The sequence below is a fragment of the Malaclemys terrapin genome, chromosome 3, assembly GCF_027887155.1.
Source record: "Malaclemys terrapin pileata isolate rMalTer1 chromosome 3, rMalTer1.hap1, whole genome shotgun sequence".
In the NCBI taxonomy this organism is placed as follows: domain Eukaryota; kingdom Metazoa; phylum Chordata; order Testudines; family Emydidae; genus Malaclemys; species Malaclemys terrapin.
This window is the reverse complement of record NC_071507.1, coordinates 162,013,598-162,028,895: the sequence shown is the minus strand read 5'-3', so window position 1 is coordinate 162,028,895 and position 15,298 is coordinate 162,013,598. Positions and strand designations below refer to the sequence as shown.

The window sequence follows — 15,298 nt, the reverse complement described above, 5'->3', positions numbered from 1 at the left end:
CTTATGGAGAGAAAGCAAGGTTTGTCCTAGGGTATTAGAGCTCACAAAGCATGTAAGCTCCATACAAGCATCTTTATTTTACAGATGGAGAAACCGAGGCAGGGCATCTTCGTTTAGAAACAATCTCTCTGGTTTTCTCCCTAATTGTTTCTTGGACACCCCAGGGACTGTCCTTTAGGTCTGGGCTGCAACCATGGCTGAGGTAGACTCTCCAGCTGCTCAGCCTCCATATAGCTTTCCACGTTCCACACAGCAAGTACGACTCACTTGAGGGTGACCAATTAGACCTCAGAATGGCAATCTATTTCATCTAGGACAGAGAAGGACTAATACTCACTGGCAACCTGGGAGATGCCCTGGGTTAAAGAACCTCTGGAGAAGCTGCTCCAAAACTATCTTACTATAGGGCCATTGCCTGAGCCTGCTATTTTCCATCATAAATCACAGCAAAACCATTTGCTGTTGGTGGGCTGCATGCTGGTCTTGCTGTTCCATCATCCACCCTCAGGATCTCTACCATTTTCCTCCTTCCATACCTTCTTTGCAGAGTGGGTTCAAAGAATCCTGTGGCACCTTACATGATGTGTGACCAGGTGCCATTCTCCACCTGATCTAAAGCAAAGCCCTGTGTAGAGTCACCACTACCTCCCTTCCTGTGGTTTGGTTTTATTCATAGATGCTAAGGCAAGAAGGGACTACTGTAATCATTGAATCTGACCTCCTATATAGCACACACCATAGAACTTCCCCAAAATTTTTAAAAAAACATCCAGTCTTGATTTAAAAATTGAAAGTGATGGAGAATCCACCACAGCCATTGGTAAATTGTTCCAACAATAAATTACTCTCACTGTTAAAAAATTACACCTTACTTCCAGTCTGAATTTGTTTAGCATCAATGTTCAGCCATTGGTTTGTGTTATACCTTTCTCTACTAGACAGATGAGCCCATTAAATATTTTTGCCCATCGAGATTCTTATACACTGTAATCAAGACACCCCTTAACCTTCTCTTTGTTAAGCTAAATAGACACAAGGAGATCAATCTATCACTATAAGGCATGTTTTCTAATCCTTTAATCATTCTCAGGATTTTTCTCTGAACCCTCTCCAATTTATCAAAATCCTTCTTGAATTGTGGGCACCAGAACTGGACACAGTATTCCAGCAGTGTTCACACCAGTGCCAAACACAGAGGTAAAATAATCTCTCTCCTCCTATTCAAGATTCCCTTGTTTATGCATCCTAGGATTGCATTAGCTCTTTTGACCAGAAAGTCATACTGGGAGGTCATGTTCAGCTGATTATCCACCATAACTGCCAAATCTTTTTCAGAGTCGGTGTTTTGCAGGACAAAGTCCCTCATCCTGTACGTATGATCTATATTCTTTGTTTCTAGATGTATACATTTACATTTAGCCATATTAAAATGCATACTGTTTGCTTACACCCAGTTTACCAAGTGTCTCAGATTGCTCTGAATCATTATTTACCACTCCACCAATTTTTGTGTCAGTGATGATTTTATGTTTTCTTCCAGGTCATTGATAAAGATGCAAATAGCGTAGGGACAAGAACCATCCCTGCAGGACCCGACTGGAAACAGACCCCCTCAATGACAATTTCCTTTTTACAGTTACCTTTTCAGACCAATGAGTTAGCCAGTTTTTAATCCATTTAATGTATGACTAGTTAATTTTATATAATTTGTTTTTTTTAATCAAAGTGTCATGTGGCACCAAATCAAATGCCTTACAGAAGGCAAAGTATATTACATGAACACTAGTACCTTTATCAATCAAACCTGTAATCTCATCAAAAAAAATATATCAAGTTAGGGTCAAACTATTTTCCATAAACTCATGTTGATTGCATTTATCACATTACCTTCCTTTATTTCATTATTAATCAAATCCTATATCAGCCGCTCCAGTTTCTTGCCCAGGATCAATGTCAGCCTGACAGGACTATAATTCCCAGATCATACCTTTTATCCTTTTTTTTTTAATTTGACACATTAGCTTTGTTCCAGTCTTCTGGAACTTCCATAGTTCTCCAAGACTTATTGAAAATCAATATTAATGGTCCAGCTAGCTCCTCAGCTAGTTCTTTTAAAACTCTTGTATGCAAATTATCCGGAATTGCTGATTTAAAAATGTCTAACGTTTGTAAGCTTCTGTTTAACATCCTCCAGAGAAACTAGTGGAATGGAAAGAGTGTTACCACCATATGATGAGACTGCATCATTTGTTTTTTCCCCAAATATAGAACAGAAATATGTACTAAATTACCTCTGCCTCTTCTGCATTATTATTGATAATTCTACCATTTTCATCTAGTAATGGACCAATACCTTGTCAGTATTCTTTTTATTCCTAATACATTTTAAAAACTCTTTCTTATTATCCTTAACCTGCAGGCCAAAGATTTCTCATTGTGTCCCTTGACTTCCCTTATCAAATTATTAGCACAGAAATTAATATCACCACGACATAAAAAAGTCAGCTCAACCTTCTCCCCAGGCAAATTATACTATTAGTAAATTACTAATTAGCCATTCTGTCCACATCAGGAAGATTATCAGATGTGTTTTTCACACACACACACACACACACACACACACACACACACACACACAAATATTTCTATGTATCTAATTGTATATAAAATAATTTTAAGAAAGAGTATTTTACAACTGAATACATACATTTTTGTTCTGTGTTTGTATAGCACCTAGCAGAATGGGCTCCTGGTCCATGACTAGGGCTCCTACATGTTACAGCCATACTGTACTATATATAGATAAGAAAGAAAGAAAGAAAGAAAGAAAGAAAGAAAGAAAGAAAGAAAATGGATGGCTATATGTATGCACACCCATCCTTTTAAAACTTCACAGATTAAAGACCGTTTCCTTCACAAATAAAAAAATGGTTGAGAGCCGTTATCATTATCAAGACAGTAAATATCCTAAAACCATTACATACTATGCCCACACCTTAAATACTGCATGCAGTTCTGTTCTAAAAAAAGATATCAGCACTGGAAATGGTACAGAGAAGGGCAACAAAAAAAGATTAAGGGTATGGAACAGCTTCCATATGAGGAGAGATTAAAAAGACTGGGACTGTTCAGCTTGGAAAATTGAGGACTAAAGGGGGATATGACAGAGGTTTATAAAATCATGACTGGTGTGGAGAAAATGAATAAACAAGTGTTATTTACCCTTTCACATAGTACAAGTACCAGGGGGTCACTCAATTACATTAATAGCAGCAGGTTTAAAACAAACAAAAAGTAGTGCTTCTTCATTCAATGCACAGTCAACCTGTGGAACTTATTGTCAGGGGATGTTGTGAAGGCCAAAAGTCTGACTGGGTTTAAAAAGAATTAGATACATTCATGGAGGATAGGTCCATCAATGTCTATTAGCCAAGATGGCCAGGGATGCAATCCCATGCTCCAGATGTTCCTATGCCTCTGACTGCCAGATGATGGGACTGGACAACAGGGGATGAATCACTCAATAATTGCCCTGTTCTGTTCATTCCCTCTGAAGCATCTGGCACTGGCCACTGTTGGAGGAAAGAATACCAGACTAGATGGTCCATTGCTCTGACCCAGTATGGCCATTCTTATGTTTTTATGTGCAGGAACTGGGTAGGCCATTGGGACTTTGCAATAGGTATTCATTTAATTTTATTCTTTTTACTGTAGTTTAAATACATAACACAGTGGTGAAGAAATCTAATTCATTTAAAAAAAAACTATGTGTAAAGGGTCTTCATGGGCCAAATTCTCTGCAAACATGGATGGGTAAAATATTAGACATTATAGGTGACATCAGGTACAGCAGCAGAGAATTTAGCCCTAAATATTAGGTATTTATATGGATGAAAATACTATTGGTCATCCTGCTAAGGTCTGATTCAGCCTTCAATATTGTATCCCTTCAATATCCCTTCAACAAGGGAGCACTGGAGGAATTTTTTTTCTAGTTTGTTGGTTGCCAACAATGGATGCATACCATGTACTAGCATTGATAGTTCAGGTTTTCCTGACTAGATTTCTAGGCTGCCGCTCATTACTTTAGTAATGTGCCTTTGCGCTGGCCCCCACTGTGTCATTGCCGTCTATCAGTTGTGCATGCCCCTATCTGCAAAAGAGGATGGGCCGCTCCAAGTTCTACTCTTATCATTGTGGGTACAACACACATCATTAAATAGGAGGAGACAGAGAGTGGATAATACCATAAGCATAGTCTAGTATACTGGCACAATTGCTCAAAATGGTTGGAAACAACTGGCTTGGTTTGACTACTGAAGGATCTCTCTCTAATACTCTGGTCAAAATACAGGACCATAAAACCAATACTGTTGTACTCATTTTACATAAATTTTTGCACAGAAATCAAGTCTGAAAATACAATACAAAATACAAACCAACTCTTGCCCCCATGAACCCCACCCGCAAACTAAATGAGCTGTTGTCAGGCCTGACAAGTTCTGCCTGCTGTAGGACTTGTGTGTTTTATAGGAAATTTTAGCCAGGGGTGTTATTTTAAGAGAAGAGCAAATGGGGAAACCCCATGGCCTAGCCAATAAAATATGAACTTTAGGTGCAATGAAGTACTCATAAATATAACTTGGAACAAGAGGATTCATTGTTCCTCCTGATCCCTTTTAGATGATCCTCTGATCTCAGCCTCTCTGAATGCGTCATGGCAGCCCTCATCCTTTAACCTGTGGTTTTTAAAAGCTCGCTACTATGTTATTTATGACTATAGTGTCCATAGCCAGTCTCTGTGCGCCCTACACACACATAATGGGGGAGACAGGGCTTATTTTGTTTTGCTAGGATGAAAGGATTTGTATCTGGAACTGAATGGTTTGGGGACATTGAAGAAGTTACTTTGTTATAAGGGAGGAATTGGAGGATGAAGTATTCAATTCCCTACTTCCACCTGCATGGCTTAAAGAGCACCTCCTCACTCCCGTCTTCATCTTGTGACCTTTCATTCTCCTGTCTCTCTTTTAACACCACCTCCAATCTAAGAACTTTATTGGCATGACAAGGTATACAAGTGTCGCCAAAGGGAATACATCACGTTCCATATCAGCGATTCCAATGGGGTCACTCTGTCGAACTGCCCTCATTCATTCTCTCCTTTGTCATCTTTATCTCATTCATTTTTCTTAAAGCATTATTCTAATTCACTGTCTCGGCAGCAAAATGAAACTGCATAAAATTAAAGTTCAGTGACCCACCTTCGCTGACAGGGAGGAGGACAAGGAGGAGACAATGGAAAGAGTGTGGGAAATAATCACAAGTCTCATAGCAGCCAGAGTTCTCCTGAAGCCCCAGGGGAGCCTTTCTTTAGCAGGAGGCTGCAATTGACACTTCTTAAACTGGTCGTCCTCAGCTATGTGGGAATACAAGACTGCACCTCAAATGATTATCAATTTTCTGCTAAACTCAGTCTGTAGGCCCAAGAAAAGCAGCGCAAAGGAAGTGTCATGGCTAGAAAGGGGCTGCTCATGTCAGATATCCAGTTACTCAGGCTGTAGGTGGGTGGCAATGGTAAAACTCACAATATCACATTCAGATAAGGCAATAATAGCAGCAGTAAATGTAAAAGACCACATCTGTACCAAGATTGGCCTGTTATCTCAGAATTTCTAGCAAGGCTGGGAGTTAGGAAAAGGGCAAGGGCATGAAAGTCAAGAGGGCATCTCCACATCCCCACTAGAGACTTGTTACTCCTTGAAGATCCTCCTCAGAGAGTGAGTCCTCACCAGCCTCTCTCTTCCTCTTTTGTAGCTAGTCACCAGGAATTGATGTTTTCTGAGGAAAATATGTATTGTACAATACACACAATCCCTATGTCCCCACCCCAAGCTGCGTTTAGTTTGGAAAAGCAACACATATTAAAGAAAAAGAAGCAGAACCAGGTCAACCATCCTTCCAATGGGAAAATATTAATATTTTAAATATATATTTATGTACAATTTGAGAGAGAGAGAGAGAGAGAGAGATTGATTCTAGATATCCCTTCACCATGCACTTCCGAACATCTGCTAAATCAGTTTCTCTTCAGTTATCTGCAATTTCTTTCAAATCTGTCGGCAAGGGAAGTCAGACAGTTTTATGCCCCAGTTAATGGAGAGCTTGACATATTTTTGGCTGAGTTGCTACAACAATTTACTTGAATGTAAAGTGTTAACTTTGGCAAAGAATTAACTGACAGTTATAAAAATATTATTTTGTTAGATGATATTCATGCAAAACACACAAACCTATCTAGAGGTATGTCTATATAACTCATAACATTCATGTAACATGAGAAATTTCCAAGGAAATATATAAATATGAAGTGATAAAGCGATATAGTTTTAGGATGCAAAGACGGACAAATATTTCCCTTTTGAAATCCTAACAACCTGCTCTGTCATAATGTAAAAATTGGTTAGCCCTGACTAACAAATTATTAGAGATTGGTGAGTTATTGGTAGTGAATAAGTTATTCAATGAATTTGTCTTTTTGTTCCTGTAACAAATTTGTTCATTACTCAAAACTGTTTGGGAACTTTAATTTTATATATTCACATATTCACTTGTTACTCATTGTTTGTGGTGTTTGATTGGACTTCTAAATCACATTAGATTGTTTCTGTTCACTAACTGGATGACTAAAAATTTTATTGTGAAGGGAAATCAAAGGAGATTTTAAGTTGCCAGCATGGCTCTTGTTTGGATAGTATTAGCAAGACTTACTTGCTACAAAGTTTCTTGCAAAACTTTCACTTGTATGAAAATTCACAGAAAACAAAGAAAAAACAGTGATTTTTGTAGTTTCCATTCAACATCGTCATGAAGTTTTTTGCAGTATTTGCCCAACTATACAAATAGTTAAGTTCTGTGGGCTATTTTATTTAATCTTCATTCATTTCTATAATAGCATCTGTCTGTTTAACACAAGATAATAAGAGCACCACTTGCATCACTTTCATTAAGGATGTTTCAATGTTTCCATTAGAAACTTGTATTTTTGTGAGGTAAATACTGTACTACATCCAAAGAAATTCACTCATAGCTAAAATTAAGCCTACAAGGTCAGAAACTGACCACCTTTTTTTTTTAAACCATACAAAAAGTTTGGCCATTCCTAAGTGCTAAATGAATACAGAAGTTAATAGTTTCTGATGCTCTTTGAATTCATATATTAAAACTAGCTCAGTTTCCGCTACTCTTGACATTTTCTTGCTTTGTTTGCCATATCCTTCACTAATGATTGGTTACTTTAGCATGGGAGTTTATAGCAAGTCAATTATTTTGGTTTAAGAAACTAGCTATTGTACAGACACAATGGCTAAATATGGATAGGAGCCCCTGTTTTATTTTACATAACTCAAATAGTAATAAATAGATTTGTAAGTATTTTGAGTAAAAACATAGTACAGCCTTAAAATGACTTCAGAAAAGTTGTTTTCTATCATATTTGTAATATAGAATAAACAATAGGCTGTAATGAGTCCATACATGATTCACATTTTACAGAGAAGTGTAAATATGCCTTAAACAAGCAAACTCTCTTTAATTTCAACCTCTGATTCAGTAGCTGACTCCAAAGGGTCTAGTGTGGGGACACTTAATTAAATGTGCAGAATCTAGCCCCAAAACTCCTTATGAAAGAGTAGTTTCTGTTTATGGACATTAGCTGCTTTGTAAAGCTAAATATCACAGTCAGTTCCTTTTTTAAAATAGCATGCAAAGTTCTGGCTGACAAATATAATAATGACCTTCCTATCTGCATTTTTAAAAATTAAAACTATTTTAATGTTAGACAAGAAAATAATAATTGAAAACCAAAGGTTTGATTATTTTTGTATTCCATAATATTACAGTGGCCAAATCTATTCAAACCAAATACAGGAAGACAGAAAACGGAAAAAGCTTATTAAAGGCAAATATCTGCTTACAGCAAGTTTTACAGATGACTTGTAAACAAAAGAAAATATATAGATATATTAATAGAAATGTGGAGAAACCCTTAAGCACAGTGATAGCAGTGCTCATTGTGATGGCATATGGAAAACTTAATCCTTTTACTGGAAATGTTTGAACATAACTGTAAAAATCCTGTCTGTTTCTTTGGTCCAAACTCGACCCAAATTTTCTTTAATTCAATCTTTTTTTTAAGGTTTGGGGTGGGCAAATCCTGACCCTTTTTTTTTTTCAGCTAACTCCTTCCTTTGACATAATTCCCACTGGACACAGTGAGCAAGGACTGTATAATTATTATAGGATTTAGCTCTTCCCTGGTGAATACGGTGTCATATATGTCATTTTGGAGATCAGCCAAAAAGAAGATGCCAGAACTCTAAGCTGTAGTCACTCACTTGCAACAGTCTGGGTCAAAATGTAACAGGAAAAAACCACCCATGAACAAAACAAAGAAGCTCTGAAGTTGTAGGTTATATGATCAGATTATTAAAAAAACTCTGTAGTTTATTTTGGTGAGGTTTTATTCTTTGTCTTCTGGACCAACCCTGTTAACGCTTCTGTTACAATCATCAATATTTATGGTGAGTTGCCAATATGCTCAGCATTGTATAAAACATAGGAGAATACGTAGTCCCTGCCCTGTCTATATCGTTTGAAAAAGAAGGGGCCACAATACTGGTGTAAGCAGCATGTGCTTACAGTTTTAATTTTAGACACGATAAATACGTTAATTTTTTGCTCCTGGTTGCTTGAGGGAACTTGTATAACTTCAGTTCCCTGGGTTGCATTTTTAAAATGTATTTGTAAAAGGTGAGAAGTTTAGAACTCCATTCTGACAGGTAGATTTTTATTGAAATTAGCATGTAAGTGCTGTTTTTGTTCTTCAGTAGAAAGTGATTTGTCCTTCACTGATTTTTATTTTCCCCCAGTTTCTTTTGTAATTTATTGTGTTTCCCATAAGGATGATTTTATTTTTGTAGCTCATAGCTAATAAGACTTCTCCAGCAGGATACTTACACATTTGTTGTTTTACCATATGTGCTTTAAGTAATTATAAATTGGCAATACAATGGTTTAAATTTAAAATGCCAGGATGATTAATCTGCTTTGGAAGCAGTATTGACTATATTAATACTGGCATATAATTAATTAAATACATTTTATCAGTGCAATCTAGGATTACAAAGATTTACTAATTTGATAAATGTTGCTCAATGCTTCAAATCTAAAATGACTTGTGTTCTTTTACTAACAATACCTCAATTTGTATTGATTTTAAGGTATAGTGTTAGCATTAATTTATCAATGCATATTTTCCCCATTATATGTTAACATAGCTTGCTCTCATCTGTCGGGATCTTAAATCATACCAAATGGTTACCTGCTTCAATGACTTATTTAGTCATACGTTATTATGCTAAAACATGGGCTCATTTAATAAAAATGTTAAAGCTAATCTATATTAGTCATCAATATTTATTATGAATGTTACATAGTGAAGCATGCTATAAACCACAATTACACAGAATGCACACTGTGGAAGGGCATTCAAACTGATTTAGGGTTAAGCCTAATTTAGGTTTAAAATACATTTTAATGGTTTATAGATACCAAACAAAACCTGGAATTTATATAGTATTCTTGAGATTTTAATCATGTCTAATTACTGTAACCACTAGAAAACTCTCACTCCAAGTTTTCAGTTAAAAAATGTAAGACAAAGCATATAATGTTATTTTAAAGGTGTTTTTTTTTAAAAGGAACATGGACCTCAGGGCAGAATGAAAAGCAGAAATATTAAGACACATAGACAAGATTTGCATTCACCTGAATGGGAGTTTTGCCTGTGTAAGCACTGCAGAATCTGGCCAGTCCAGTCTTGATCCCAATCCTGCAAAGACTTATGCACGTATTTAATATTTCATCCTGTAAGAAGTCCTATTAAAATCATCAGGCTTACTCAAAGGGTCAGATCCTCAGACACTGTAGATGGATGTAGCTTAATTGACTTTAATGGAACTGAACTAATTTACACTAGCTGAGGATGTGACCACAGTGTACTAAGTTAAGTACATATGTAAACTTTTGTAGGGTTGGATACGTTTACTATTACTTAGGAGATCATAGAGTTTCCTATTTTTTTTTAATAGTGGAATTTTAACTTCAAATGCTGTAGGGTACTTTTTGTGAGTTGTATCATGTTGCCAATAATTTTTAAACTAATAAGCAGATAATATAGAGGTATAATATTTAGAAAAACCCTGGAAAGGAACTGAAAAAATAAGTTTTTTTCTGAAAAAAAATTTCTTTTGAAAAAATAAGTTTTCTTCTGTTCAACTTGTTGACTTCTGGGAACAAAAAATGTAATTAAATTAATGTATTAATTGTATTTGGAGTTGCAGATATATGTTGCTGTTTTTGTAAAAAAAAAAAAAAAAGTTTTGAAAATTGAGCACACTAACCTGCCAACTATTTAGTGAGATGTAATTTTATTATTATGGCAACTGAACTCTAGGGTGTCATTTTCCTACAAATTCTGGTAGCTAAGAAGGTTAGTGATTAGAGACATGTTCAATCCTGCTGCAGGTTTTAGTAACCTGGAAGACTAAAAAGCTTATCACACATTTTAATGTGCATTTCAGAACATGGGCCAATATTTAAAAAGTTACCATAATAACTATTACTCTGGAAAGCAAGAGAGTTTATCACATCTTTTACAGCACTTGTAGAAAACTTTCAGGTTTTCATTTACACTCTTTTGCTACTAAAGTCAAATTAGAAGTTGTATAAATAGTGCTGTCAGGCTTGCAGCATATTCCTTTTTTATTTTTAGAGATTGTAAAAATAGTGAGTAAATTAAATGAATTGTTTGCAACATTCTTAATGAAATTTAAGTTGCCTATTCTAGTTAAGAAATGTGCAATTGATGTTTTGTTTGAATTATGTAATGCTTCATAACTGGTAAACATGTTGCTACTCAAGATCAAATATAATTGGGTTTCATCCATATACCTTAATTAACATACACTTTCAAAAGTCCTGGAACTGTTCTTTTTGACTTGTTTCTGGTATGAAATATTATATCTATTATTTATGTTATAAATAAACACACAAAAGACCTAACCCAGGTTTCAGGCACCCTGACAAAACACTAAAAATACAATCCTTGTTACAAAATAGAAATAACAAAAAATCAGCAGCAGATGCCACAAAATCCAGCCATCCAGCTGAAAAGATAACAAAAATTTGACATTTACCAACAGAAAAAATAAACAAAAATAACCTTCTCTTGTTAGAAATGGTTTGATTCCCCACCCTCTTAACATTCTAGCCTTTAAAATATTAACATCTGATGTTTATTTATGTTTGAGCTTTACATAAAACGGAGGGGGGAAATAACCCACCAATACACATACGAGTTTGATTTTTTTTTTTTTAGTTTAAAAAAAATGGAGCTGGCCTAAGGCTAGCACTTTCATTACATCAATGAAAGAAGGAAAACAGAAGCCAGGAGAGGGGAGTTATAGAAACTGACTTTATATAAACAGTGAGAAAAACCTTTTTCCATGGCCGCCTACAATGTAGCTACTTTACCATTACTACAATTTCTATTTTATTAGTAGTACAACTTCTAGGGCCCAATCCTGTTTTGTATATACAAGCTAATCTCCCATTGGGAGATTTGCCTCTGTACAAACTACAGGATCAGGGTGCAGTTTGTCAAACAGAGCAGAAAAAAATGTTTAGACATACCTAAATTGACAAAGCTCATGACCATGTCGGCATCATTCAGAAAGTTGGTATCACGCAGGCTGGCTAAGGGAGGACTCTGTGTGGTCAGGGGGGTCATGCGAGATAATTGTATTCTCCGTGAGTATCCATTTGGAGATGCGGAGTATCCTTTTCTTACCCCTCTGCTCTCTCCTCCCATTGATTCCCTCAGTGAATACGCCAGTTCCTCAGTATCCTCTTCATTTGTCATGGCATTGTACAGGTCCAGCATGAAGAGGGGTGCAGAAGAAGCCTGCTTTCCAGGTGAAAATGGTCTGGGTCTGTGAGGTAAACCCAAGATAGAGAGAATCTCTCTCTGGATCTCCCTTCTTTCATGGTTCCGCAGCCTCCTGTAAATAAAACTTGAATGGACATGATTGTCTCCCAAGCCTCCCTGTGCATGACCCACTAGAACCCAGCAATTCCAGAGCAAGCCCAGGAAAGCTTTGAGTGCCATTAGGTTCATTGTTGAAAAGAAAAAGAACAAAAATATTTCTCCTGCTTATTCTGAGCTCCTATGAGGTCTGCTTTACCAGTGGCTGAAAAACAAAATTTACCTATTCTTCATGTCAATGTCATCTCTAAACATAACATCTTTGGTGATTCTCCCCTGCCCGCCGTTTAAATATTATGGAATGTGTCAGGTTGCAGTTATTTCTAAGAAAGCTGAAATTCAGACTTCCAATTTTCCACTGTTGTTATCGTTTTTTCTGCATTTATGGAGCAGAAGACCAGTATTTTGTCAGCTGACCTAGGCATTCCTATTAAAAACCTTAGATAACCAGGTCTTTAGTTCAGGGTTGTGTTAGCAAGAGCTGATCTTCTGATACACTGTAGTTGCCAGAGTTATCTTCTCTTGTTATTCTGAGTTCTTCTCACACCTTGCGCTCTTTCCAAGATAAAGTCCTGAGTCACAGATTTGTCTCGATCTGTACCTTGGTAGTATAATTTATATTTGTCCAGCAGCCTGGTGATAACTTTAACATCTTTTGAATCACCTTAATATAAACTAATTCTAAAGCATGTACTAATCTAATTCATATGTTTCCCTGAATTTACTTGAAAAAACTTCTGTAAATCCATTCAACCCCAGTCAGCTTCTTAACTGTTATTTCCAACTCTAGCAGGCACAAATATAACAGCTCTCTTCAACAGAGATCTAAAGACTAATGTAAGCACAACCCTGCTGGGAAAGAAGAGGCTTCTCATTGTAATTTGAAACGGGCAAAGCAAAAAAGTCCTTAACCCTTCTGCTGCCAGACAAAGCTTCACCCCCCCAGGACCCCAATGTACAGTAATATATGTAAATTGGCTACATACCTATTTTGACATTTACAAACAGCTTCTAGAAAACCCCAGCTCTATCATTTAGCTTTACTTTAACTACGTCCTAAATTTGTTTATGCTTCTAATATAAATCTTTGAGTCTGCAAATTAGAAAATTTGAATATGACACACTCAATCACATGACATATTAAATTAGGATCTCATTCGCAGAAGTGATTATATTTTAAGATGCTTACGTAAATAGAGATTACCTTTTTTTAAAAAAAAAAAAAACTGTAGGATAATTTATCAATTAAAGCTCAATTTATTTCTCTGTTTAGCTGAAAATTAACAGAAGGCAATCTAAATTAAAGTCAGCAAGCAATATATTCAAAATGCACATAGTTAATGGTGTAATTATACATTATTGCTAATTACAAATTACAACCTATGTAATCATTTGTTTAAAATGTATTTTGTATAATAAATGACTGTACTGCATTTCCAAGTAAAAGTCCAGAACTGAGATTTAAACTCATAGCCTGCTACCAATAAACTATTTCTCCAATTTAGTATAACTGGCTAGAAAGCTAAACAGTTACTCACAAATGCTTTAATTGAAATTATGGTTCTTGTCTCGACTTTATTAAGGCCTGCACCTTGGATTTTCATATAATTTACACAAAAATCATAGTGTTGTGTGTCACTATTGCTTAAAATTACTTGCAGCCAGTAACCTCCTTCTTAAAATTTTGTTTAAGCATTAGGGAAATTTCCCTTGATGAGGGGGAACAACTGGAGAGTGAAATGGGGTCAAGAAGAAATAGGACCAAAAAAATGAAAAAAGTTACTGAAATGCCGGACATCAAAGGAAAAACAGGTTCCTAAATTGCCTTCAGGCAGCTTTCACTCATGTGACCAGCACCTACTCAGCAGATGACCATAGTTCTCAGTGAACTTACGAGCATTACAGAAATGATATTTTTTTCAGAGTAACAGCCGTGTTAGTCTGTATCCGCAAAAAGAAGAACAGGAGTACTTGTGGCACCTAATGAGCCACTCATGAACAATTTCTCTAGTACAGTGGGCACAAACAAGCTTTTCTCATATGTTCTAGTCCATATTCTGCCCCTGGGGCCCAATTCAACTGCCATTAAAGTATATTGAACACTTTCCATTAAATCAAGGACCCATTCAAGGCAACCCCAGGCACCCCCATTGAGTTCAGTAGGGTTTACGGACATTGCCAGGGGAAGGATTTATCCTATAATGGGACTGCTACAATTAACACCGAAGTTGATGACAAAATTTTTAGTCCTTTATGGGAGAATGATCAGGACCCTACTGAGATCTTTTTCCATTTATTTTCCCTCAGCAACCATTTGCTGTGTCCGCTATAAAGTAAATCTCAGTTTGCATTTAAGTTTGAGCTCCCATTTGTCCTATTCACAGGGGCATAATGGTGCCTAGGATGTTATTGTAGACCTGGCTCCATTATATCTCTCGTAAACTTGCTTATTTCTCTTTTCCACCAAAATGTCCCCATTTTTCTCTAGAGAGACAATCTTTTATAAGACCAACTTCTGTTGGTGAAAAACACAAGCTTTCAAGTTTACACAGAGCTCTTCTTGTGAGTAAGCACAACAGCTTGTCACTTTCACTAACAGAAGTTGATTCAATATATTCATTCATCTTGTCTAATATCCTGGGACCAACATTGCTACATCATTTTTTTACCTCTAAGCACTCATAAAAGGTCTTGGATGGATTGCCCTGGAGACTTGAGTGAGACAATGTAGGAAGTTTGTACTGCTGCCTGCTGCCCCTTAGACAAGCTGAAGGTTAAAGTGCCTCAAGCACAAAGCCAGTCAGTCAATCTTTGGTTTCTCTCCTGCGAGTACCAACTAATGTTCTCAGTGGTGAGGTTGCTTTTTAATTATGTAAATAGCTGTCTGATAGGAATCAGAATAATCATATAAACCACTAATCATACAGCTGATGGTGACAATTTCAGTCACTATCAAACTAAGTCAGAAGCAAACACTTGATCTACATATGAAAGGTTACCTACTCTGAGCCAGCAAGTCCACTTGACTAGAACTTTTAAAGAAAAGCCTTTAATTTTTATCAGAACAAACACAACATCCTTCCATAACAAGTTCATGTTCTACGACAACAGACATTTACCACAGATATCTCACACATGGGGTGCCAGAACCCTTCAGCTCCAAAAATTAAAGGGTCTATTAGTTGAGCTAAA

The 15,298-nt window shown here is 36.4% G+C and overlaps 1 protein-coding gene across 1 annotated transcript in view; it reads right to left on the bottom strand.

The window, feature by feature from the left end:
* Nucleotides 1-13,454, bottom strand: part of BMP5 (bone morphogenetic protein 5) — a 69,701-nt gene extending 56,247 nt beyond the window's left edge. Inside the window, exon 1 of the mRNA XM_054023609.1 lies at nt 11,755-13,454. Within this exon, the coding sequence (XP_053879584.1) occupies nt 11,755-12,238 (484 nt within the window). The 5' untranslated portion in view covers nt 12,239-13,454. The remainder of the gene's footprint in view (nt 1-11,754) is intronic.
* Between the last annotated feature and the right edge of the window lie 1,844 nt (nt 13,455-15,298).